General features: G+C 38.7%; 1 protein-coding gene across 3 annotated transcripts in view; it reads right to left on the reverse strand.

Moving 5' to 3' along the window:
- Window positions 1–26,301, reverse strand: part of UBA6 (ubiquitin like modifier activating enzyme 6) — a 79,327-nt gene that overhangs the window by 18,548 nt on the left and 34,478 nt on the right. For all 3 annotated transcript variants that reach the window (XM_088134169.1, XM_088134231.1, XM_007423250.4), the window contains exons 13-23: window positions 19,378–19,444; window positions 18,170–18,313; window positions 16,002–16,069; window positions 15,483–15,561; window positions 14,965–15,045; window positions 11,496–11,573; window positions 9,386–9,567; window positions 7,299–7,404; window positions 6,552–6,641; window positions 6,306–6,386; window positions 5,413–5,541 (exon numbers count right to left, since the gene is read on the reverse strand). In XM_088134169.1, the coding sequence (XP_087990295.1) occupies window positions 5,413–5,541; window positions 6,306–6,386; window positions 6,552–6,641; window positions 7,299–7,404; window positions 9,386–9,567; window positions 11,496–11,573; window positions 14,965–15,045; window positions 15,483–15,561; window positions 16,002–16,069; window positions 18,170–18,313; window positions 19,378–19,444 (1,105 nt within the window). The remainder of the gene's footprint in view (window positions 1–5,412; window positions 5,542–6,305; window positions 6,387–6,551; window positions 6,642–7,298; window positions 7,405–9,385; window positions 9,568–11,495; window positions 11,574–14,964; window positions 15,046–15,482; window positions 15,562–16,001; window positions 16,070–18,169; window positions 18,314–19,377; window positions 19,445–26,301) is intronic.

The following is a 26,301-nucleotide window of genomic DNA, read 5'->3' on the forward strand; positions in this document are numbered from 1 at the left end:
TAACAGAAAGATTATTAAGAACGATTTACATTGCTCTTGCTTAAGTGTGTTTCCATGTGAGTATGGTGAAATTATTATTTTCTTCACATAGCTCTACTGTAATCTAATAGTCTGCTACAGAGGAGCAAGTTTTACTTTAATACAGCATAGAAACACAAGTGTGATTTGATCTAGTTTCAGTTATTGATCTAGTTATAAAGGTAGCACTAACTTTAATTAGCTGTGCAACTTACCAATAAGAATCAATACATATTATCTTACAATTCCCTGCTGAAGTTTAAAAAGAGGGAAGTTTTAAAGTTGACATGTCAACAACCAATTATTTCAGGTAAGAAGAAAAATTCAGCCTTTTTTAATAGGTAGCTGGTCATCCAGGATCAAATCCCTCTAGAGTAGCTAGCCATATCCCTTTGGAGGATTAGAAAGCCCATTTTTGGAGTCTTCTTTAAAAGTCAGGCATACAATAACAAAGTCTCTCTGCATTTACTGAAGACTGTCTAGCTGAATGGCCTTCAGTCTCAGTTTCTGAGACAAAAAGAAACCCTAAAAGTACATCTATAAACTGTGAAGGCACCAGGCAGTGACCATATTATCCCTGAATTAATCAAGACAAATGTGAATTGGCAGGCACCCTTTTCACTTACACAGGCAAGATAATGCTGATTCCTAGGGACTAGGGACCAGCCATTATAATTCCTATTTTTAAAAAGGAAGACAGAGATGATCCAGGTAACTATAGATCTAAATGTCTATCGAGTGTTATAGCCATTTATTCTGAAAATTATCTAATTGGATGGACAAGCATTTTCTGCTGTTTATTAATAAATTATACAGGTATACTAACACCAGACTAAGAGTCAGATACAACCTGCTGGGGATGCTGATTTGGTATCTGTAGAGAGAGATGACAAGCAGGAATGCATCTTGGCATCCTTACTCTTGAAATCTACATTAACTCCCTACTCAAGATTTTAGGTGCAGTGCATTACTATCTACCAAAACTGGCAGAGCAAACCATACCAGTCCTTTTGTATGCCAGTGATGCAGTGCTTTTGTGATATACTCAAATCAGCTTTGGGAAGACTTGGGGATTCTTGTGCAACATTGCCAAGATGAGCAACTGCAAATAAATTCTAAAAAAACCCTAATATAACAGTTTTTGGCAAAAGGCCAAAGGTGTATAATTTGTTAATTGATGATTACAAGACAGAACAAGTAACATGTTTCAAATACTTTAGAGTGGTATTCCATTCTTCTGGGAGTCTGAAAGCTGAAATAGAACATGCAGTGCTAGTAGCTTAAAGTAGCTATTCTTAATTTTTTTTTTCACACACCAGGGCATGGGTTCATACCAACTGCCATTAAATTATTTCATTGACACAACTTTCATATGATGCAAAATAAGGCCCTTACCCCAAACTGTGGGTAACCTGAAGCAGTGCAAATTGTTCCTTAAAGCAATTTTATAGCTGCCCATATGCATTCCAAATGCAGCACACTGGACTTCAGAGAATGGAAGTAATAAGTTGTCTAGTAATTTCCAACTATTGGCTGAATAAAAAATTCTTCCCAGCAGGTTCGGTTACACATGTGTTCCTTGATACCTTTAAGTCTAGTTGGAAGCAGGCTAAACCTCTAAGGCTTTGCTTCCTTGTTTTTTTCTCCGGAATTTCTACTTTCTCTGGGCTATGAGTAAGCCATAGTGCCACTAAGGCAGCAAATCAGGGATAGCTTATAATAAAAACTAGGGTCACAAACAGAGGAAACTAGAGTGGTTTATATGCCTCTGAGGAGAACCTGCCAGCCATTTTTCCTCTCTCTTACCAAACACAGGAGACCATTTACACAGGTAAGATTGATGTGCTTCTATTAGCAGTACAAGTAGTCCTTGCTTAACAACTGTTTGTTTAATGATGGTTCAAAGTTACAACGGCCTTGGAAAAAGTGCTTTATGACCTGTACTTGCACTTGTGACCATCGCAAACCGTTGCACCACCCCCCATGGTCATGTGATTGCAATCTGCAATTTTTTTACGATGGTTGTTAAGCGAATCATGTGGCCATTAAGCACATTCCAGCAAATAATGTCCATTGGGGAAGCTGGATTCACTTAACAACCATGTTATTTGCTTAACGACCACAGATTCATTTAACAACCATCATAAAAATGGTCATAAAATCGGGTCCACTTGATGACTCACTTAACAACCACCCCACTTAACTACCAATTTTCTGGTTCCTATTGTGGTCATTAAGTGAGGATTACCTGTATTACACAGTAGATTTAGAAACGTTCCTCATAATGAACATTTTTCCCTTGTGGAATCAGGAATGGTAGAAAATGTTGCCCTTGTTTTATGTTACAGACTTTTTTACAGAGATTGCAGAACCAAGTATATTATACAATACTTGCTGTGTTTTCCCAGTCAGAGCAACTTTATGTTCCGTATAGCTGTCAAACAAAGTGACTCCACTTCATATAATGTAGAAAAATTCTGCATGATAAAAGGTAAGCTGGTTTCTACCTGCATGTAGAAACCAGCCTACCTTTGTGAACTAATGAATTGTCAGCTATCACAACTTAAACTTTACTGTGTCTTAGAGTTCTTTCGATTGTAAATACCTAAGTGTGTACATATGTACACAATGTACAGCTGTGCATATATATTTTCTTAAGATTTATGTGTATAGTATTTGAAATGGTGCACTTTATAACAAGTAATTCACTGTTTTTATATTATTGCATAATACTTTTAAAGAGGGAGTTTCTCAGACTCGAAGTAAAAAGTACATAGATCCAGGCAACTGTACAAAGGTATTCTGATGCCAAGAACAGAACCATGTTTATTGTCACTTATTTTTATTTATTTATTTAAACAATCTGTGTCGCTATTCATCTCACTACTACAAGTCTAGGTGGCTAACAATTAACTCAAACCAAAAAACACCAAAACAACTCAAATTAATTTTTTTAAAAAAGAAAATACAACAATCATCAATATAACATGTGCCAAAGTCCAGAAAAATCATTCCATCTTACAATCAATAATGAGCAAAAAATTGACAGTTCAATCAACAGGGCTCACCTAACATCCCAGCCCAAATGCCTGAAGGAACCAGGCCTTTAACGCCTTATGAAAGGCCAATAGGTCATCTGGATCTCTGGGGGGATGCTCTTCCACAGGGCAGGCGCCATGACAGAGAAGGCATATCTCCCAGGACCCGCAAGATGACATTGCTTAATAGAAGGAACCTGCAGCATGCCCACCCTGTCAGCTCTGGCGGGCAAACAGAAATAGTTGGAGACAAACAGTCCCTCAGAAAGCCATATAAGGCTTACTGGTTATAATTAGGACCTTGAATTGTACCCAGAAGCTCACCAAAAGCCACTGCAGTTCTCAGAGCAGTGCTGTTATATGGGCATATCATTAAATGCCCAAAACTGCCACATTCTGAACCAGTTACAACTTCCAAATGCTCTTTAAGGGTAGCCCCATGTAGAATGCATTACAGTAATCTAAATAGGTGTGTGTTATTGTGAGTAGGGCTTTCTGATCCAGAACAGGTGTCACCTGCTCCTTAAGCAAGAACTGTGAGTTCAAGAGGGCCCCAAATTGAGCAGCAACTCTCTCTGGGGGAATGAAATCCCATCCAGAGTAATTGACAAGAGAGTCTAGATATAAGAAAGCCCAGTTTAGAAATTAGTAATTATTTGGTCTAACAATTCATCAATACAGTATCAGTTGCAATTGGTAGGCACTAGGATGTAACCAACAACTAATGGAAAGTAGTAGCAGTGGGATTTGGGGATGACTTCAGAAGCACAATGGCCACCATTACCATGAAATGCCACACCTATATCACTTAAAGATGTAGGTTTCCACAAAAATGCTGACACAGAAAAAGGAAAGGCTACTTCTTCTTGGATATTAAAAGACACACACTTCTGAATTCCTTCTAACTGTAGGCCTTTAGCCACTCTTCCAAGACGGAATAGCTATAAGATACAGTTTTCAGCCTCTAGCCTGAGAAATAAGGAATACCATGATAAAGGTTTAAGAAGAACTAGAAGTATTAGTATAAGTCTACCCTGAAAATTTAAGAGACAGAAATTAACTAGATGTACAACAATGTATGTTTCAGATTCAGGTTTGGGATTGAAACTCCCTTAGTAGATGCCATGCACCAAATGGAGGATAGAAATTTTCAATATTCTTAACTTGTGAGCCACCCAGAGTCACCCTCTGGGGGAGATGGGCGGCATATAAATTTAATAAATAAACAAAACAAAACAAAACAAAACAAAAAATAAAATAAAATAAAATAAAATAAACTTCAGGTAGGCAAACTATGGCCTTTCTATCATCTCCGACTAACTGGATTTGATGGGAGCTGGAAACCGAGCAATATCTAGAGGATAATAGGTGACCCATTTATGCAATAATACGTTATATCCTTGAACTGTATTCCTGGACTGAGGGCACTGCATTATGGTTGTTTTCTTTTTCAAATTAGTTATTTCAATTTGTGGTGGATGTGATAAGAACATAAATTAAACAGCTTGTAATAGCAGAATCTTGTTGGGTGGAGAAATAGGAAAAACATTTTAGGCAGCAGAGCAATATCCTAAAAATTTGGGTTTTGCTATTAGAGAATATTGTGAGTTTTGCTTGATGGTCAAATTGCAGTTCTGGACTTATGTGAAATACTGGCAAGTCAAAGGTGACATACTCTTCCCATGATACTAGATGATACTAGAAATGACAGATTTTTTTAAAAAAATCATTTTATTGGTTTCATGTGCATTTTATTACACTGAACATTACTTTAGAAGCCAAATATGGGCACTTCCATCACTTGCCATATCATGAGAGGACATGTAAATGCAGTGTCCCAACCACTGAAGATATTGCTCGTGTTTTATTTGATTGTTAACTTTATGTCCCTCTTAGGCTTAGATATCTAAAATCCCTACTTGACACAGCAGCCCACTGAGACCTAAACTGCAGATTGTCCTATTTCCTCCTGGGGTCTAATGTATACATTGTTAGCAGAACTGCTAAGTGTATAGACAAGGCAGTTCAGCTATGAATCCATTATGTTGAGCAGACTGGAGTACTGTGTAAAGGAAATGTATTTATCTGAACATTGACTGTATTTAGCACATATGTATTTTATTGTATTTTCTTTTACCTACTTTATCTTGGAAATAGAACTTGTATTTTACCTTTATTTATTTATTTAGTCATAAGACTAATCAATCAATAAACTATCAATGCATAACTTTAGAAAGTATATTTTAAAAATGATGGCATAAAAGCATTTTAAATCAATAAAGTATCTGCTTAATTTACATAGAAATACATTAATTTTTACCACCATTCATTAATAATGTAAGTAAAACATTCATACCTTATGATTAAAGTACTTCTCAAATTTTAATCTTGCCAATTCAACACATTGGGACCACCTTCTTGGTCTTCTACTGAGGCATTTAATCACTTGGAAAGAGCCTTCCAAACTTTCTCCAGACTTTATTCTCTAGAAAAAATAAAAACAAAAATGAGCAACCCTAGAACACATGTCACAAATTAGATGTCATTAAAACGTGTATTCCCACAGTACATGTTAATAGAGAATTATAATCAGTTGGAAATATGTAAGATAATAACCACAGACACCCAGTAAAACAGAAGTTTTTGTGGATTTTTTTTCCTAACTGTATTCAATCCTAGGTCTGTATGCTGTGGAAAATTCACACTTTGTATGTTACATTTTTCCTTCTGTACATGAATTGCTTTATGGTTTAAATATGTACAGAGCTAAGTATTATGTTATGCTTTTTTATCATTGTTCTTTACATTAACATACTATAACCTTAGATCACAATTCAATTCCAGCTTTCATTTCAATGGAGAATCAAAAGTTACATCTTTTATCTGACAGATGATATAAATAACTATTTTACAACCAACAGAGAAACACAGGTAAAGCAGAATGCTGAGATAATAGTAATAATGAAATTACTCAGATGTTACCATTCTACCATTACCCAATATCTTTAAAATATTCACAATAAATTTAAAAATGCAATTTTAGCCAATTCATACTTTATTTTAACTTAGGATCATTCTAGTTCAATCCTCTGCATAATTAGCTTATTGGAAGAATATGAACATGCGCTAGAGATTCAATCATATTAAAATCAATTAATATTACCCCAAACATGTAAAATTTACAACAGGTTAAATGACAAACAACATAGTAATTTCATATATAATTTTAATCACAATTTAGAATATCACCTGTAACACTTCTTCAGCTGATGGATACGTTTGCCAAAACTTGTTAAACAGGGAAGGTTTGTGTGAAAAAGCACTTTCAAACTAAAAAAAAAAAGTTTAAAATGTTATGAGAAAATACTACTGCATATCCACCCATTTTCTTGCTAGACAAAAAAAAAAAACAGACCCAAAACTACAGTTCACTTCTATTTTTAGTTTCCTTCAATGGGACTTATGTCTTTGTAACCTGCTCGCATTAATATTTACCTTGTCTCTTGCCCACTGTATTGTGTGTTCAGTCGCAGCTGGAAAAGATTTTAACGTGCAAAATGGTATTTCTTCTTCAGGTGGATCTCGCTAAATATAAAAAAAATGAAAAAGATTGTATACACACAAACAGACATACACAAATATATTCTGGTTTGGTGTTTCATCTCTAACTCAGTTAATTTCACAGTCTGAATTAAATGAGAGCAAATGTTTTTGCTGGTAAGTTGTATTTCCTTTCAAATGAATATATCTTTCATTAGATGTTAAGAGTTATTTCAACAAGGTAAGATTGAGAAGTAAATTGTCATAGCAAATGAGGTAATAATGCCTTCTTAATAAGTAAATTATATTTTCAAAAACATCTAACTGTTCACAGAAACCATCAATTCCAAATGATATTTCCAAAGAAAAATTGAACACTGAAATACTTTTAGATGAAGTCAACTACTGTACCAATCAGAAAACTGTATGGGTTATTCTTGATTATTTTAGATAGCAGTAACAATGTTGTAATAGTATGCTTTTACTTTTTTTTTAATATAAGTATCTTAAAATGGTTTCCAAAAACCAAACAATTAAATATGTATGCCCAAGAACACTTTGATCTTATGTACAAAATCTGTACAAATTTCTGATAAGTCACTTGATTTTAAAGCACTAAAGGATTATCTATTTCAAAAGAGGTCAAACAAAATTTATGGTCTCCCACCCAAAAGACAGTGCTTTTATGGCTAGGGCACTTACATGACTATTATAAGATTCTGTTAGATGAGGCACAATGATTTCTGTATGCCCTTTAGTTCCCATGGTTCCAGAATCTAAGAGAGGACGCAAGCTTGCTAGGCAGCGACTTCACAATGAATGCAAAGAATAAAAGAATTTTTATTAAGTCATAATAGATAGAACATAGGGAGAAAAATATAGTATGATATGAGTTCACAACTTAGCTCAGAATATCTGGCTGAAAAGAGAAAAAGGGAGTAAACTAATCATAAATCACTACACTGAATAAGAAACTTGGATACATTTATTATTATAACTATTCATACCCTGCCTTGCCATTAGAAAAAAAGCCAAGGTAGGCCATGTCTTTTAATTTATTGTTATGCTGATAGTGTTTTAAATGGGATGGGGTAGCGCTGCCTCAGACAGACCCAGTGCGTAATCTGGGGGTCCTCCTAGACTCACGGCTCCTGCTTGAAGGGCAGGTGGCAGCCGTGGCAAGGAGGGCCTTTGCACAACTTCGGGTTGTGCATCAGTTACACCGTTTCCTGGATCAGGATGCCCTTCAAACAGTCATTCACGCCCTTGTTATCTCCCAAATAGACTACTGCAATGCGCTCTACATGGGGCTACCCTTGAAGAGTATCCGGAAGCTACAGCTGGTCCAGAATCCAGCCGCGCGGGCTATTGTTGGTGCCCCAAGGAGGGCCCATGTAACGCCTCTGCTCCGCGAGCTGCATTGGGTGCCGGTTTGCTTCCGGGTCCAATTCAAGGTGTTGGTTATCACCTTTAAAGCCCTACATGGCATGGGACCAGGTTATCTAAGGGACTGCCTCTCCCCTATGACTTCAACCATCCCACCTGATCACACAGAGAGGGCATGCTTCAGACCCCCTCAGTGAAAGAACTTCGACTGGCGGGGTCCAGAAGGCGGGCCTTCTCTGCGGTGGCCCCTGCTCTTTGGAACATCCTGCCCCCGGAGGTGCAATTAGCCCCCACACTCCTGGCCTTCCGTAAGGCTTTGAAGACCTGGTTCTGCCACCTGGCCTGAGGTGGGGTGAGAATACAAGCATGGGGATGGCTAACCCCATAAATGCCTCTGCCTTCAACCTCAAGTTTTTCATCCTCTTGGTCTCCCCTTCTTCTTTTTAGTAATGTTTTAATTTAAGGTTTTATGTGTTTATATATTTTATGTTCTAATGTTTGTTGTAAATCGCCCAGAGTTCCCCCACTGGGGGGAGATGGGCGGTTGAAAAATTTAATAAATAAATAAATGTGTTGCAGTTAAACCACTATCAATATAACAACATCTTAAAAGACATGGGTCAGATTAAAAAAGATAAACCATGTCTTAGCACAATATGTGAACGTAATCATATGATCTGTACAGTTTTGCTTTGATTTGTACTATGCTACACAATTTATGCATTATCGCTTAACGTCATCTGTAAAATACAAAATGCTTTGTTCAATAAACCACAGATACAACTAACTATGGCTACATATTTATTATGTAGAAAATGTAAATGTCACAGGGGTATACAAAACTTTTTGACTCAGAATGTTTTGACCTTGAAATGGCCTATTTCAGTGTTTCAAGATGGAATCACAGTAAAACATTAACAAACCAACCAAAGGGTGTCCACTAAAGCCAAATAATTATGTAATTATTACATAAATGTACTTAAATTGTTCAGAATCACTCACCAAACCAACCAACTTTTCCATTATTTGGGGATAAAGTCCACTGAACAAAGGTCTGAAAGTCAAGTTTTTACTATCAGAGTCTTATGAGTAGCTCAGCCCTAACCCATGGACACCAGAATGAGTACCTTAAATTTGGTTTGATAGGAATGAAGCTGTTTCAGCGTAAGTCTAATGAGGGACCTCAAGAAACACTCATTCACCACTGAAATTATTGCTCAATGCAGCATAAAACAAGATAAATTGTTTTGAATTAAGCAGTTTATACTGAAATATATACATAACATGAAGCTATGGTTAATATCAGGAAAAGTAAAGATAAATTACTACCTGGGAGGGGGGGAGAGTGAAAGCAGGAAAAAACAAATCTAACCCTCCAATCTTCCCTCTAATCACAGATTTACCTGTCAATATATCTCCTAGCTTCCACATTGTCTAATGCAGTTACAATTACATCTTGCTTGGAGTAGAAATCATCATTGTATATGTTCTCAGTAGCTGGGCACACTTTGTTAAGATATGAATCTATCTTTATCTCAGGATTGATACTACGTGTTGCTGCTGCTGCAGTACAACTCTTGGGTTTCTAAACAAAATTGAAGTTAGTCTGGTCAATATTTTTCAGTACAGAAACAATGCCTACAAAATCAAGCTTCAAAATTAGTATCACATTCAGACTCAATGATTTAATGATATAGCATGAATAACTAACAAATCACATTAAATATATTGTTATAGGTTTTAATTGTATATTTATTTATTGTTTTAATGTGTTGTGAGCCGCCCAGAGTCCCCCACTGGGGGGAGATGGTGGGGACAAATTCAATCAATCAATCAATCAATAAATAAATGCAAGGTAACAACTTTTTCAAGCTAATGGCATCATACCATCATCAATTTTCCATGATGGTATTACTTAAAAAAAAAAATTCAATTCCCCAAATCTTGCAACATTAAGTCCTTGCTTAACGAGAGTAATTGGAACCAGAACTTCCATCACTAAGCAATGCAGTCATAAACATGTGACCACATCACTTAGTGCTGGCAATCCCAGCAGTCCCCATTGCCATCATTAAGCGAGGATCACTGGTTGTTAAGCAAGGGCCTCATGTGACCACAACTTCTGACTCCTGCCAGCTTCCAACAAGCAAAGTCAGTGGTGAAGCTGACAGGAAGTTGCAAGTCCTGGTCACAACAAGCCTTTCCTTAGGTGGCTCACAAGCAGTTTGACAGACAGGTGAGTGCTACAGAGTGCAGGCGGGTGGGGATGGGTGCTGTGATGGGGTGCAAGGGCAAGTGGGGGTGGGTGCTATGGCATGGCACAAGTGCAGGTAGGGGGTGGTTGCAGCAATGCAGTGCAAGGGCAGGTGGGGAGGTACCACAGCACGAGTACAGATGGGCAGGGGGTGCTCTAGTGCAGCATGAGTGGGCAGATGGGTGATGCAGCACAGTGTGAGTTCAGGCGGGGGTGCAGATGCTGCGGTGTGATGTGAGTGTGGGCGGGTGGTGGGTGCAGTGGAGCAGCACAAGTCCAAGAAGGTAGGGGTGAGTGCCACAGTGCAAGTGCGGGAGGGGCAGGTGCTATGGGCCAGTGCGAATGAGGCCTGCCTGGCACCCACACTCACCCTGCCATCTGGGAGCTCCTTGGGAGAAAAAGCAGTGGGAGCGACTTACCAGAGTGACTTGCGAACTTCTGCCAGCTTCCCCATTGACTTTGCTAATGTGGGAAGCCAGCAGAGAAGGTCACAAATGGCAATCATGTGACTGCATGACACTGCAACCATTGTAAGTGTGAGCCAGTTGCCAAGCACCCAAACCACAATCACGTGACCACAGGAACAGTGTAACAGCCGCAATGTTGAGGACTAGTCAAAAATCCCCCTCATTCAGCACCGTCATAACTTTGAACAGTCACTGAATGAATGGACATAACCTGAGGACTACCTGTATGTTAAAATTAGTTGTGGTAAATTGACAGTCCACATTAATAATCACACTGATAGAGTTACCCATTCTGTTGAGGCCATAGTGCAATTTGTTTTAAATATATTGGTACTGCTTTTTATGAGACTGTTTTAATATATCAGATTTGAGTAAGCCATAATTTGAATTAGATATTGTATTGTATATGGTATGGCAAATTTAAAACTGTCATTATTTTGGGCCACCCATGCCATATTTATGTTGCACGTTGTTTATTGTTGTTTTAATATATTTATTTCCTGATCCTTTGAAGATCAGGTTTGAGACACAATTATAGGGATATACAGTAGCTCCACATTTCAGACAGAGGTCCTTCCCACTGATATTATACAACATCTTCTTAATAGAAGATGTTAAGAACTCAGCCTGGAACCTTCTCAATATAAAGTATATCAGTACAAAGTATAGTGCCAAAATTAATAACAGCATCCAAATATTTGCCCCACATTTAAATATATGGAGACCTAGTTACATTAAAATAGCTATTTTCTGAAAAATTGCAAATTTTTTGTCCTCATAATTCCAACCTACCTGTATGTGATGAGGCCGGAAAAGAAACTGCCTATTCAAGTTGGACTTTTCTATTAAGTCAGGATCTGTTATTTCAACCTGCATGTTGAACAAATTGATGAAATTATGAGTTAATACTAAAATGATCAAAATTGTCATATCAGAATCAGTATTTGAAATATTCTGCTTTCTTCCTTCATATTATTTTAAGAATAGGAATAGAATATTTCCAAAATATTGTATGTTGTATTCCATTATCTTAAACCAGGGTTTCTCAACCAGGGTTCCGTGAAACTCTAGGGTACTGTGACAGGTCACTAGGGGTTCCCTGAGAGATCATGATTTAAAAAATTATTTCAAATTCAGGCAACACGCTCTCACAGTGATGAGCAGAAACCAAACAAAAATCTAGTTATAACTCTTTCTGAGCTCTCTGGTTGTGTGCTGTAGGACTGTTTTTATTTGGTTGAACTCATTCTTAATTTTTGACATGAGACAGGGGAGACTGCTGATAACAGGTGAACACTATAGTGCAGGAAGGGAGGAATATACTGAAGGAAGGGGAGGGAGAGGTGCATTTTTCAAGAAATTAATGGACTCATCCAATTTAGTCTGTGATGTCAGTCTCTTCCTCCCACATCTTTTCCCTGAGGTTTCTTATTTTATGTTATTTTAATTAAATTTCATACTTGTTTATTCAGTCATTCCTGAGGGCCCAATGTGGCAGAGGAGGTATGAGAGAGAAGGATTTTAGAACAGACAATACTGGTAAGTTTAATGAAGATAATGATAGTGAAGATTTTCAATCTTCTCAGACATTTCCCTGCACTGGTACATCAATGGACTCAAAAAAAAGTGCAACTTTACAATGAAAGCTATTTATCAATGGGTTTTATATGGACTGGTGATCCAAGATGCCCTATTCCATTGTCCCTCATCTGTGGCAAACAACTTACAAATGCAGCAATGGGTCCAGCAAAATTAAAAAGATACTTAACTACAAATCACAGCCATATGACAAGTAAAAGTTCTGATTATTTTAAATAGCTATTGGAATCACAGAACAAACAGAATAAAGCTTTTGTTAATAAAATGACAGTCAGTAAAAAAGCCCAAGAAGCAAGTTATTTAGTAGCAGAACTTATTACCCAGCAAAGGAAAAGTCATCCTTTGGGTGAGAAAGTAATCATGCCAGCAGGTAAAACAGTAGTGGGAAAATGCTAGGATCAGATGGAGTACAAGAAATTGAAAAGGTTCCCACTGTCAGAGAGTACAATAAGTCAGTTTACTGATGATATGTCGCATGATGCAGAAGAGGTTTTGTGTGATAAACTGAAGTTTTTCTATCCAAGTTGATGAGTCAACAGATTCCACCAATAAACGTCATGGTATAGCATTTGTAAGATTTGTAAATGATGGTGAAATTCAAGAAAACTTTTTCTCCTGCAAAGAACTACATGAAACATGCAAAGACCAAGATGTACTTAATGTTTTGTCTTTATATCTGGAAACAAAAAGTCTGTCTTGGAGGAACTGCGTTGGCATCTGTACTGATGGTGCTCCATCAATGGTTGCCTCCATGAGAGGTTTTGTTTCTCTTGTAAGAAAAGAAAATCCTGATGTTGTCACAACACAGTGCTTTTTTCACAGAAAGATGCTGGTGTCAAAAACTTTTGGAGATGAAATGAAAAGAGTTCTGGATGATGCTACAAAAATGGTTGACTTTATTAAACAAAGATCAGTTCACTCAAGAATGTTTAAAAAACTGTATGAAAACCTGGACAAAGAACACCTAAGTCTCCTGTTACACACAGAAATACAGTGGCTCAGCAGAGGAAAAGTTCTCAATAGGGTATGAGCTGAAGGCAGAATTACAAGAGTACTTTCGAGAAAATAGTATTCCACATTTGGTTGATGAGTGCTTTGAAGATGGAGAATGGTTGCAGAAACTAGCATACTTAGTGGACATCTTTCATCACATGAACCAGCTGAATAAGTATCTGCAAGATGCTGGAGAAAATGTTTTGACTTCAAGTGACAAGATACTTGGATATAAAAGAAAACTGAATGTTTGGAAAAATCATGTTGCAAAAGGAAATATTGAAATGTTTCCTCTGCTGCTTGGGCTTGAGAGTGAGGAAGGATATCAAAAAAAGTCTCAAATCTAATTGACAAACACTTGGAAGTACTGCAGAACAAAACTGATCAGTACTTTCCTCCCTTTCATCACAAATGTATGACTGGGTGAGGGATCCTTTCTCTGCATCTTCTGCTCAGCCTGAGAACTTCATTTTGAAGGAAGAGGAACAACTTTGTGAGCTGCAGTCTGTTCATATACCCAAAAAGAGATTCACTGATCTGCCCATGGACAAGTTCTGGATTTCTGTGAAAGAAGAGTATCCTGCCATTCATACGAAGGTACTGAACATTTTGCTGCAGTTTTCAACTTCTCATATGTGTGAGCAAGGTTTTTCTTATTTAACAAGCATGAAAAGCAAAGGCAGAAATCATTTTATTTCAGCTGAAGATGAAATCCGTGTGTGCTTTTCTCAACTTTGGCCAGAATTGAGTATTTGTGCAGCAAAAAACAAGCACAGGTTTCATATTAAAGAGATACATTTCATTCTTTATTTTTAGTTTAAGAACACTGTTAATGCACATATACAGGCCAACACACAAAACAAATATAATACATTTGTAACTTCTGTCCTATATTTGAGCCTGAATGTGCAAGGGTCCCCCGAGGCCTGAAAAATATTTCAAGGATTCCTCCAGGGTCAAAAGGTCGAGAACGGCTGTCTTAAACTATGCAAGTCATTCTATTTTTAAAAAACCTTTCCTATGTAGCTTTTTTCTTACAAGAAACCATACAACAACAAGAATGTAGACTAATTTTTACATATGAGAGATCAACAATCCAAAGCTTCCCCCCAACTTCTACTCCATCATGTATACATAATTCTATACATAATGGATCTGTTGTTAAAATATTACTGGAAAACGCATTGCCAATACAGGTAGTCCTTGCTTAACAACTGCCCTGTTTAGTGACCAATTGAAGTTACAATGGTGCTAAAAAAGTAACTTTATGACCAGTCCTCGCACTTACAACCATCACAATGTCCCTGAGGTCACATGATTGAGATTCGGGCACTTTGCAACTGGTGGGCATTTATGACCATTACAGCGTCCTGCAGTCACATGATCGCCATTTGTGCACTTCACAGCTGGCTTCCAACAAGCAGATTCAATAGAGAAGCCGGCAGTAAAATCCCAAGTTGCAGTTCCATGATGTCTCATTTAACAATCTGCAGTGATTTGTTTAATGACCGCAACAGAAGTGAGGTTGTAAGTCAATCCCGGTCCCGTGATGTGTCGTTTAACAACCACATTGCTTAATGACAGAGTTGCCAGTCCCAATTATGGTCGTTAAGTGAGGACTACCTGTATACTCAGAGGAACAGAAATCAGTAGGGAATATAAAACATACCTTGCCCCTTTCTTGGCCTGTACCAACCCCAAGGAGTGCAAAATTTTTTAACATTTCACAGCCTATTGCACCACAACCAACCTAAAAAAATCAAAGCATAACAATATTATAACGTTTCCAACCTTTAATTAGCACATTAAAAAAATTTTAAAAGCTCCAAATTGCTGGAGCCCTAAAAAGTAATGGAGATGCTAATTTTAGACAGCTTTTAGAAATCTGTAGTAAAGGCTAACAAGTATTCCACTGAAATGCATCAAAAGCAGTACAGATTATTGATCCATACTATACCACTATGATCTATACTTAGATAAATATGTTGTATGTGCTGTATAACTTACCATATGTTCTAATAGGTAGGCTTAAATTTCAATTAATGAACAGCACCATAATTTTTAAAATAGATGACCTCTAAATTTAATCCCTGTAGAACAGTACAACCCAAACTGTCTACGAAAAGTCATTTAGCATTCCATTTAAGAAATCCCCTATGATAGAGTTAATCTAGAAGTCATACTTACTAAGAAAACATTCAGATTCTTTAATTTCTGACACAAGGAGTCTCCAATGCACACTCTTAGGGCATCATATCTATCTCCCCTATAGAAGACAGAGGAAAAAATAGAGACATGTTTCAAAATTACTTCACACCTTGTGTACTCAGTTCCTAGAAAATAAGCCACATTTGAGTAACCCACAGGCTGTGTTAACATGCCACCCATGTTTTACTCTATTTACTGATATTTAAAATCAGTGCACGTGCCTTCAGATTATGTTGAATAGTGCTTAGAGCAGCCTTCTCCAAATTCTGTGTTGCTGTGTTGGCTAGAGATGATAACAAATTCTAATTCATCTGCAGGACCACAGAATGGGAATGAGCACTAGATTTAGACCTGGGAAAACTGTGATCACATATCTACTCAGTCCTTAAGTTAACTGAGTGACTTTTGTTTAGCCACCACTTAGCAATCTACTCTATTTTACAGATATTATGAGGAAAAAGAATTAATGCAACCAAAAAAGATTAATTAAATATTTACCTTGGAAGGAATTCTTCATCGTGGGCCTTTTCTAGAAATGTGACTAATTCTAATGCATCAATATACAGCTACAGAAGAAAAGAAATGCAGTGATCACAAATTACATCATAAAACAGCAAAGCCAGATTTCAAATAGGACTATATACTAGGGCTGTGCAAATGATTTTGAAAGAGCATTTTACCATGTGGAGCAGAGAATATGAAAGAATCCTCCTTAAAGCACTACATCTTTTTTCCAGCTATGAATGGTGCTTTAGAAATAGCTCCCAGCTGTCTCTGCATGCATGTGTGTGCCCATCAGGTTTGCTTTCCTGGGAAAAAAGCAAACCAAATAGCTGGCCATGCACATGTAGGCAGAGACAATCAGGAGCAGCTTCCAAAACAGGTATATGAACCTGGAAAATGATACATATATTTGAAACAGAAGTACATTCATACGTGCAGTCACATGTTGTGAAGTGCCTCTTTTGAAGCATCTGCAGAGCCTACTGTTGTATGGCAATATAAAATCTTTAAAATATAATTAGAATAAGACAGGAGACTAGAGTAGTGATTATTAGACTATGTCACCTATTAGACTATAGATGAGGAAAGCTATCATATTTGTAAATCCTCTTCCACATAAAAAATCTTTTTATAAGTAGATCTTATAACTAAAGGACATAAATTTCTCTCTTCAGTGGGTCAGTAGATTAGATTATTTTAAGATGGGAAACTGAAAACAATCTGCTGTAAGCTTTATTGTATTTTCCATTATTTCAGTTTCTGTACCCTGAAGATCAACTCTGGTCCACTTCAACATTTTCTGATTCCCTTGCAAGAAGCAGCAGCAGAAACAAACTGGGTTTCATGATATACTATATCTGAAATGAAATGTTTAGTCAAGACACCTAAGAACACCACTCATAGCATTTGTATGTAAACATTTAGGCACCCTTAAGTGAACAAAAGCTGACATAAGCTCTACCCAGTACAAAAATAAATACAAAAATATCTTTTGTATGTAACTGTATTTACATACACCTATTTATAACTGCAATACCTTGATAAGACAGGGATTAACACCAAAGGAGATAAAGCAGGGATTAACACCAGACAAACAATCAAGCAGAAAACAATACCCTGATGAAGGAATTACCAAGGAGAAAACCACATCCCCACCAACACTGGCAGAGCAAGCTACTGTATATAAGCAGGGAGCAAACCCCACACTCACTAGCACTGATGATATTACCTAGTTGGGTAATGAAACATCTGCAAGCAAACAACGAAGCTCAGAGGGAACCAAGAACTCCACGCCTTGATAAGGCAGCATTTCCCGGGCTCTCACCAAACTAGTTTAATGCTATTTCCATCTCTGCATTCTTGGACTTTTGTGGTTATTTAAGAAAATGTATTCTTCACATACAAGTTATAGATGAACAATGCAATTGTAAATTAAGGTAATGCTTATTTCAAAAATAAATTCCATTAAAGGTTATTAATTTCACTTTCATCAAAAGATATTTATATAAAATATATTGGTATTTGTTCCAGAATTCTAAATGTAATCCACTCCTACATGCAAGGAACAACAAAAAAGAAAAGAAAAATAATTAAACAGGAATTATTCACCACCTCCTTCATCATGCTTTGGCACATTGTCTGAATGTAACCAGTGCTCACATAGCATTTTTTCTACATACTTGCTTCACCCAGTGTGTTAAGGCATGGTTTGTTTAATCACACTTTATTAAATCACATTTTATTGAATTAAGCAAAATCCGCTGGGTTTTGGAAAAGTACATTACATTTTGGGGAGCCAAGTTCTTTGAACAGTGTAGCAGAAACTGTACTCCAAAAACAGTGGGTAGGACAACAAACCTTATATTTCATTTCATTTACCTTCAAAATCAATACAAATAAAAAGTACTATTTTCCAGTCATGTATTTAATAATTTTTTCTTTATGTCATAACAAGAATCTTGGGAGGGCTGCATTCAAAACTTTTGGGAGCTATATGAGCACTGATGCCTCAGGCCATGCATTCTTCTCAAAAATCATGGTATATAATGGCTAGATGCCCACAGCACACTAAGCCAAAACCAAACAAATCACATTATACTTAGCATTTTGTTTGAAACCAGTCATAGTCATGAATCACTTAATTCAGAAGAAAAAAACCTTACCCATTGCTGCAGGGGAGAAAATTTTCCTGTCACTGCTTTTAAGACTTCCTGACTAGCAATACCACCAAGTGCAGCTGTGAGAGGGGCTAAAGAGCCCTGAGCCATCCTCGATAGCCATTTCACAATGTCTTTATTTACTTGAGGCTGTAATTAAAAACAAAAACTATTCCAGATATGAAAACAGTTAAATTCTATAAAACTAGTAGCTTTCCAACAACTGGTCTAGATTTCATTTTCACTACTGTAATCATAAACTGCCAAAGAGATCTCATATTAGAAAGCAGCCATGCAACCCTAAAAATGAATAATTGGGCATAAAAACAACTCTCTGGCACAGCCCATCATGCTACGGATAGAAAACTAGATTGTTTTTGAATTAATTAAATAGTATAATCAAACTATATCAGAGGAAACAGAAAAAGGAATTTTGCTGCAAGGGCTCCAATATTTTGGCATACATTGGGGCAAAACAGCAGCATTAATGCCATAACTGTAAAATCCTAACAGCCATATGGTATATGATACATGTAGAAGCACTTAATTGTAGAAACAATATTGCATCCAAGAGTTTGAAGAACAGACGCAGCAATAAGCCCTGTTCTCCTGAAGCAGCTGCATGGATATGTTAGTGCAAGAGCTAATAAAAGCAAGAAGAAACTAATTAGAAAACTTAAGTGATTCTGTTTTATTATTTGCATGCATTTAGCCTAATCCTATTCAGCCTTTCTGAAAATTATCATCTTAACAAGTAAGCCAGGGATTGACAAAGCCTGTCAATGTATATTGACAAATACACACACATGCACAGGCACTCCATAGGAGGAAAGTAGTGTTAATCTATGGTAACCAAAAATCAGGAGTTTCATGTCTTTTAATAGCATTTGTTAGTCTGAAGAGGTTCTCCTGTTTTTCACAAGTGTATACAGAAATACTATGCAAATTATGTACACATAGGCGCTGTAGGAGTGGTACTTACGACCAGTCCTTGAAGTAATCATAAATAGTAATCATACCTGCATTTTGCATTCATTTGTAAATAGTAATTATTTAGCCAACATGGTGCATCACAGTCACAGAATTTTCAAACATACATGCTAGTCTCTCATCTACTATCTAGCAAAGTGGGAAGTAGGATTATTCTCTAATGATGGGCAGTCTACACTAAACTGCACTGTTTTATAACTATTACTGAAGTTTAAAGTGCTTACCTTGCCTTCCACGGTTTTGCTTAAGGACAGGGCTATCTTCAGCATTTCCTCAGCATCCTGAAGGCATCTAGAGCCCAAACAAAAATGACATTGAAACTTTATACTGCTCCTAAGATGAAAGCTTTTATATAATATAATATATATAACTCTGAAATAAATAAATTTTATATACAGTGGTACCTCGGGATACGAACTTAATCCGTTCCGTGACTCTGGGCGTATCCCGAGTTGGTCGTAACCCGAAGGAAATTTCCCCATAGGGTTCAATGTAAATCCGGTTAATCCGTTCCGCCCTCCGAATTTGGTCGCACCCCGAGGCAAATTTCCCCATAGGGTTCAATGTAAATCCGGTTAATCCGTTCCGCCCTCCGCCCGAATTTGGTCGCAACCCGAGGCAATTTCCCATAAGGTTCAATGTAATTACCGTTAATCCGTTCTGGCGTCCACGGACCACGCGTTGGGCGGGAAAGCGGCCGGGCGCGGCGTGGTGCGGCGCGAAAACGGCCGGGTGTGGCGCGGTGCGGCGCGAAAACGGCCCGGTGCGAAAACGGCCTGGCACGGCGTGGCGCGAAAACGGCCCAGCGCGGCGCGGTGCAGCGTGAAAACAGCCCGGCGCGGTGCGAAAACGGCCGCGGACCACGCGGCAGGGCCGGAAAAACAGCCGCGGACCACGTGGCACGGGCGGAAAAATGGCCGCGGACCACGTGGCACAGGCAGAAAATGGCCGCAGACCATGTGGCACGGGCGGAAAATGGCCACGGACCACGTGTCACGGTGGAAAATGGCCGCCAATCCGGTTCGTACCCCGAGGCGGAGTTCGCAAACCGAGGTAAATTTTTGGGGCCGGAGCTGGTCGTAACCCGAAAAATTCGCAAGCAGAGGCGTTCGTATCCCGAGGTATCACTGTATATATATATATAATATAATATAATATAATATAATATAATATAATATAATATAATATAATATAATATAAATAAAAAATAAAACATCAGTTCAATTGTGTCCGATTCTCAGAGACTGCCTGGACAAGTCCCTGCAGTTTTCTTGGCAAGGTTTTTCAGAAGTGATTTCCCATTGCTCAGTTCCTAGGGCTCAGAGAGAGCGACTAGCCCAAGATCACCCAGCTACCTTTGTGCCTATACAGGACTAGAACTCATGGTCTCCTGGTTTCTAGCCTGATGCCTTAACAACTACACCAAACGCGCTCTCATATATATCCCCTCTCATCCCTATGGGTGGTATATGTCTTTCTCAATCTCAGGTCTCCTACCAGAGGCCTGGGAGTTTCAGGGTTCTGCACAGTACCTTAGCTGTTCCTAGCACTGCACTCTTCTGAACAGAGTGCTCTGATGTCGTTCCTGCGATCTGTTGGAGCCACTCTCCCAGCTTAGGAGTTACAGCTCCGACTGCTCCTACCACCACTGGGACCACTTTGGCCTTTACTTTCCACATCGTCTCTAGTTCCTCCTTCAGGCCCTGGTACTCCTCCAGCTTCTCATAGCCTTCTTCCTTGTTGCTTGTCACTTGGTCACTTGGCACCACTACATCTATCACCACCGCTATCTTCTGGTCCTTGTCTACTATCACGATGTCTGGTTGATTGGCCAGTACCTGCCTGTCCATCTGGATCTGGAAGTCCCACAGGATCTTAGCCCTGTTATTCTCCATGACCTTTTGTGGAATCTCCCATCTGGTCTAGCCCATACACTGTGCAGATGTTCCTGTGCACAATGCCAGCTACCTGGTTGTACCGTTCAGTGTATGCTGTTCCTGCCTGCATCTTACACCCTGCCATTATGTGTTGGATTGTCTCTCAGGCCTCTCTGCACAGTCTGCGCCTTGGGTCCTGTCTAGTATGGTAAACCTCTGCTTCTATGGATCTGGTGCTTAGTGCCCGTTCTTGTTCTGCTATGTTCAGTGCCTCAGTGCTGTCTTTTAGTCCAGCCCTTTCCAGCCACTGGTAGGATTTCTCAAAGTCAGCCACCTCAGCTATCTGTCGATGGTACGTCCCATGCAGGGGCTTGTCTTGCCATGGCACTTCCTCCACTTGAACTTCCTCCTGTGTCTGCTGCTGCCTCAGGCATTCTCTCTGCAGCTCAACTTTGGGTGACATCTTACTGATGTACTCCTGGATGCTCTGGGTTTAGTCCAGGACGGTGGCTTTGACATTCACTAGACACCACCTGCCCTCTTTCCAGCTGGCATACAGTCTCTGGGTGCTTGACTTGGGGTGAAAACCTCCGTACATTGTGAGGAGCTTCTGGGTCTTCACATCAGCAGCCTCCATGTCCTCCTTTGGCCAGCTCACGATATACTGGCAGGGTATCCGATGACTGGCATACGTGTTAATGGCATGGATCTTGTTCTTCCCATTGAGCTGGCTCTTTAGGACCTGTCTTATTCTTTGGTGGTACTTGGATGTTGCTGTCTTCCTTGCCTCCTCATTGTACTTCCCATGTGACTGTGGGATACCAAGGTACTTGTAACTGGTCTATATGTCTGCTATGTGGCATGCTGGTAGCTCCACCCCATCAGTCTTAACTACCTTCCCTCTCTTTACTATCATCCAGCCACACTTGTCCAGTCCAAATGACATCACAATGTCCTCACTGTAGATCTGTGACAGGTGAATCGAATCAATGTCTCATTCACTCTTAGCATACAGTTTGATGTCATCCATGTAGAGCGGGTGACTGATGGTAGTTCCATTCTTGAACTTGTATCACCAGTCCTTGTGATTATCTCGCTGAGGGGGTTCAAGCCTATGCAGAACAACAGCAGGGACAGTGCATCACCTTAATATATGCAGTTCTTGTGTGAGCTGTCTTGAGTTGACTTCCAGTGTTGTCTTCCACAGTCCTAGGTCCTTAGTGTCCTGTTGACTTTGTATAGTGCCAGGAATTCACAGATCCATGTGTGTGGCATTGAGTCACAGGCTTTCCTGTAGACAATCCAGGCTGTGCTCAGATTGGTCTGTCTAGACCTTGAGTCTTGGGCGACTGCTCTATCTATGAGCAACTGGTGTTGTTCCAATGTCCTTCTGAGCTGTGCTCATGTATTGGCCCATATGGTCCTGTAGCTGGGTGGCTATAATGCCTGATAGGACTTTCCATGTTGTAGGGAAGCAGGTTATTGGCTGGTATTTGGACGGTGCTGTTCCCTTGTGGGAGTCTTTCATGATCAGCACTGTCCTTCCTTGTGTTAGCCAGTCTGGATGGGAGCTTGTTGCCAGCAGCTGGTTCATCTGTGCTGCCAGGCGTTCATGCACTGCTGTTAGTTTCTTTAGTCAAGAGGTGTGGATCATGTCTGGGCCAGATGCTGTCCAGCTCTTCATGTTCTTGACTCGCTGTTGAATGGCTGCTACTGTGATGGTGACTGGTTCCTGTTCTGGGAGATTGCTGTGGTCTGCTTTCACAGCAGGCAGCCACTTTGCACTAGTGTTATGTGTCTTTTCTTTCTCCCATATGTTCTTTCAGTACTGTTCAGTTTCTGCTGTTGGTGGCTCTGCTTTTACACTGTTGTTGCACTGCAGTTGGGAGTATACTTTGGATGGTTCTTTGGAGAACAGGGCATTTATCTTCTTGACCTCTGCTAGTGTGTCTCCTTAGCCTACCAGCCAGTCCTGTGAGCCTTTGTTTAGCAGTCTCTAAGGCTTCAGATGGAGTCAAGCCCTTGTATTTTTTCAGTAGCCAAGTCTTATTCTTAATCTCCACACTCTTCTGTAGTTTCACCAGCTGACTAACTTCTCTCCGAGTTGCCTTGATCTTAGCCTCCAACCTCATTTTCCAGGGAGCAGAGGTATGTAATGCTGTTTTCTTGATCACGTAGCCAAGCATCTCCAAGATTGCAGCAGCTATAGCATATACCAGTTCACTGGTTTGAGTTATGGTGGTAGTAGGGATTGTCGTGAGGGCTCTATTGGCATCTTCTAGCATACTATCTGATGGTACTTCTCCACTGAGCCTTGGTAATCAGTCTCGAGGATTGACTGTAGCTAGTTTATCCATGATCTTATGCTTCATAACAGCTGCTGTGCTCTGTAATTGGGGGGGAGGGGTTGGCAGTGACATTCCAGCTTCAGGTATTGGCTGTACATCCAGTTGATTTTCCAGGTCTTCTTGAGTCCAGGATGTAATATGTAGTTGGTCTATCTCAAGTTGTGAGAGCAGCTTCCTCTTCACTATGCTGAAGCATTGGGTAACTAGCTGTTTCTCAGTTAGCATGGATGTAGGTCTTCTGTCCACCCATAGTTCCCTCATACGTTTCATATATCCCCTTTCATTAGGGCTACTGTTGTGGTAGCATTCCATCAATTCCAGATTCTCTTGTCTCATCCATGTATGGTTTGTTCCAGTAGCTCACTTATCATCAGATTGTCCTGGTTCCCCAACATCTGGTGCAGACCTTGTTAATCCAGGCGATGTCCGAGCCAGCATGACTCTCTTAGTTCATGTCACTCTCATATTCAAGGTAGACAGATGAAGCATTAGAGGGTCTTTGCCCAAGGACCCCTACTGGTAAGGTAGGTACCAGTGGGATTCAAACCCCAGTCTCCCATGGCAAAGGGTAGTGCTCTAACCACTATGCTATCCAGCTGCTCTGCATGTACACACACACACACACACACACACACACACACACACACACTTCATAAGAAATCTGGTAATAGCTTTTATCAAATGTGAAAGAAAAAGAAGTCCATCATTCCCCATGGCTATCACATCCTAGAATACTAATTAATTATTTAACTTGTGCTATAAATGAGAATTTTTTCTTCTTTCTTTTACCCCACTGTTGCCTTCTTTTCAAGGTTCTGAATGGTAATGAACAAGGCAGGGTAAATCTGATGCATAATATGCAAAGTATCATGAAAAGCACAGGAAGTAATAAGCACATGATTTCCCATATTTCTCTACTGCATCTCATTTAGGAGATTATAAGCAGAATGTTAGTAGATCCATGTTGCATCTCCCTATCTGCTCTTCAATTATAAGCCCACAAGTGATCTTCAGCATAAAATATAAGGTAAACAAACTGATTCTGCAAAAGTGTTTTTGAACTGTCAATTATAGGTTTTGGAACTGTTAAGAGAATTCTGAATTCTAACCCTATTTAACCCTAACCCTAACCCTAAACCTTGCTGAACACACATTTAAATCTTATACTTAAAATTGGAATTTAAAATTTTAGTCAGTAACTGAAAGAAAAACTAATGCAAAATCTTACAATTTCAAGAACTAAAAGTTAATTTCTTTACCTCATTGCTTTCTGTTGTTCTTATAGATACAACAACCATCCAACATTGGATAATATTTTTGGACTGAGAAGATAAATATTGAGCCAATTTTTTCTGAGGCTGGACCTCCTTCTAATCCCCACAGTTGGCAAAGGCAATAGGAATAAGGTTACAAAGTAGATTATTTCTAAATTTAATTAAGCAGAAAACAGAAAAAAATCTCAATTTACACAACTGCAGAAACTAAAAGAATGCTTAGATATTTTGGATTTGTTTATTCAAAAGCCAGAATGAGTACCCTATGAGAAGAACAGAAAAACCTTAGGAGAAGCTAAAAGAATTTATTCAACAGTTATTCCATTGTACACCAGACATGGGAAGCCTCTGAATACTAATTAATGATTTAACTTGTGCTATAAATGAGAATTCCCCACCCAGCCCATCAACTTGTTCCCTTTCTCAAAGCCACAAGGAAATGCCCTCATATGATTATCAGCTTTATTCAAGTCTAGTGCTGATAAAGGCTCCCTTCCACAATACTATCTCTGATCAGCAACTGATCAGAAAGAATTTTCTTTCCTAGGAAGCAACTTTTCACTGTTTCTCCCCAACACACTATTACAATGTACAACTTCTTATAAATATTATTTATTAAATGTGTACACTGCTGAATTATTCAGACTACCAGCAGCTTACAAGATAAAATACAATAAAACATCCAAGTAACAAGAAATACTGTCCAATAAAATATCTTAGTATAAAAAAATAAAAATTATCCCACAATCTTGATATCAAAAATAGAAAACAATTCATAACCAAAGAATTATGTAAAAATAGAAACATAATAAAAATGAACAATAATACACATTTCAAAAATGTCACAAATCCTTAGAAAAGTAGAACAGAAATACCCAATCAAGTATTTGAGGTATCCTTAACCAATAAGCACAGAACGCTGAAAATTATAATCCCAACATATTTGGAAGGCACTGAGTTGGAGAAATCTGACATCTTTTATTGAGTTTTTTTAAAGTAGTTCAATGTGATGTTGTTATTGCTTGATTAACCCCTTTGGAGAAGGGAGCTTATACCACCTATTCCAGACAGTGTCCCATTCCATTTGGACTTGGCCCTTTCATCCTCTTTTACTCTTTAAAAGAGCTCACTTGAGCACTGGATGTTTTACATTTTTTTATACCAATAGCTTATTTTTATACTGAAAATATGTACTGGATTGATTTATGCAGACAATGCTGTAATGCAGATAGGTCATTTGGAGTGGTTCCTTCTGCCACTTTGTTGTAATGTATATAGAAAGCTTTTACCCATGTACAGGAAAGTCATAAGGATTATGATACTTGATACAATCAAAAGAAAATAAGTGCTCAATGAGCTGTAATAACTCTTTCAGCTATCCATCATCAATAGAATCTAATAAATGGGAGGCTGATTCATTAAGCAACAATGTGCCTCTCTGGAGGATACTAATGCATTTGTGTCGCTGGTCAAGAAAGTAAAATCAGAAGATATTGTTTCCCACTACTTTCCATCATCACTACTAATGACTGAGGGTCCTAAGACTTTCATGACATTATAGGCTGAGATCCTGACTCTAACACTAAAACACAGGTAGGCCTTGACTTACAACCATTCAAAGTTACGACAGTGCTGAAGAAAAGAATTAA

The sequence above is a fragment of the Python bivittatus genome, unplaced genomic scaffold (assembly GCF_059951505.1).
Source record: "Python bivittatus isolate LINGU-HERP-01145 unplaced genomic scaffold, Pbiv_v1 ctg000000_np1212, whole genome shotgun sequence".
In the NCBI taxonomy this organism is placed as follows: Eukaryota; Metazoa; Chordata; class Lepidosauria; order Squamata; family Pythonidae; genus Python; species Python bivittatus.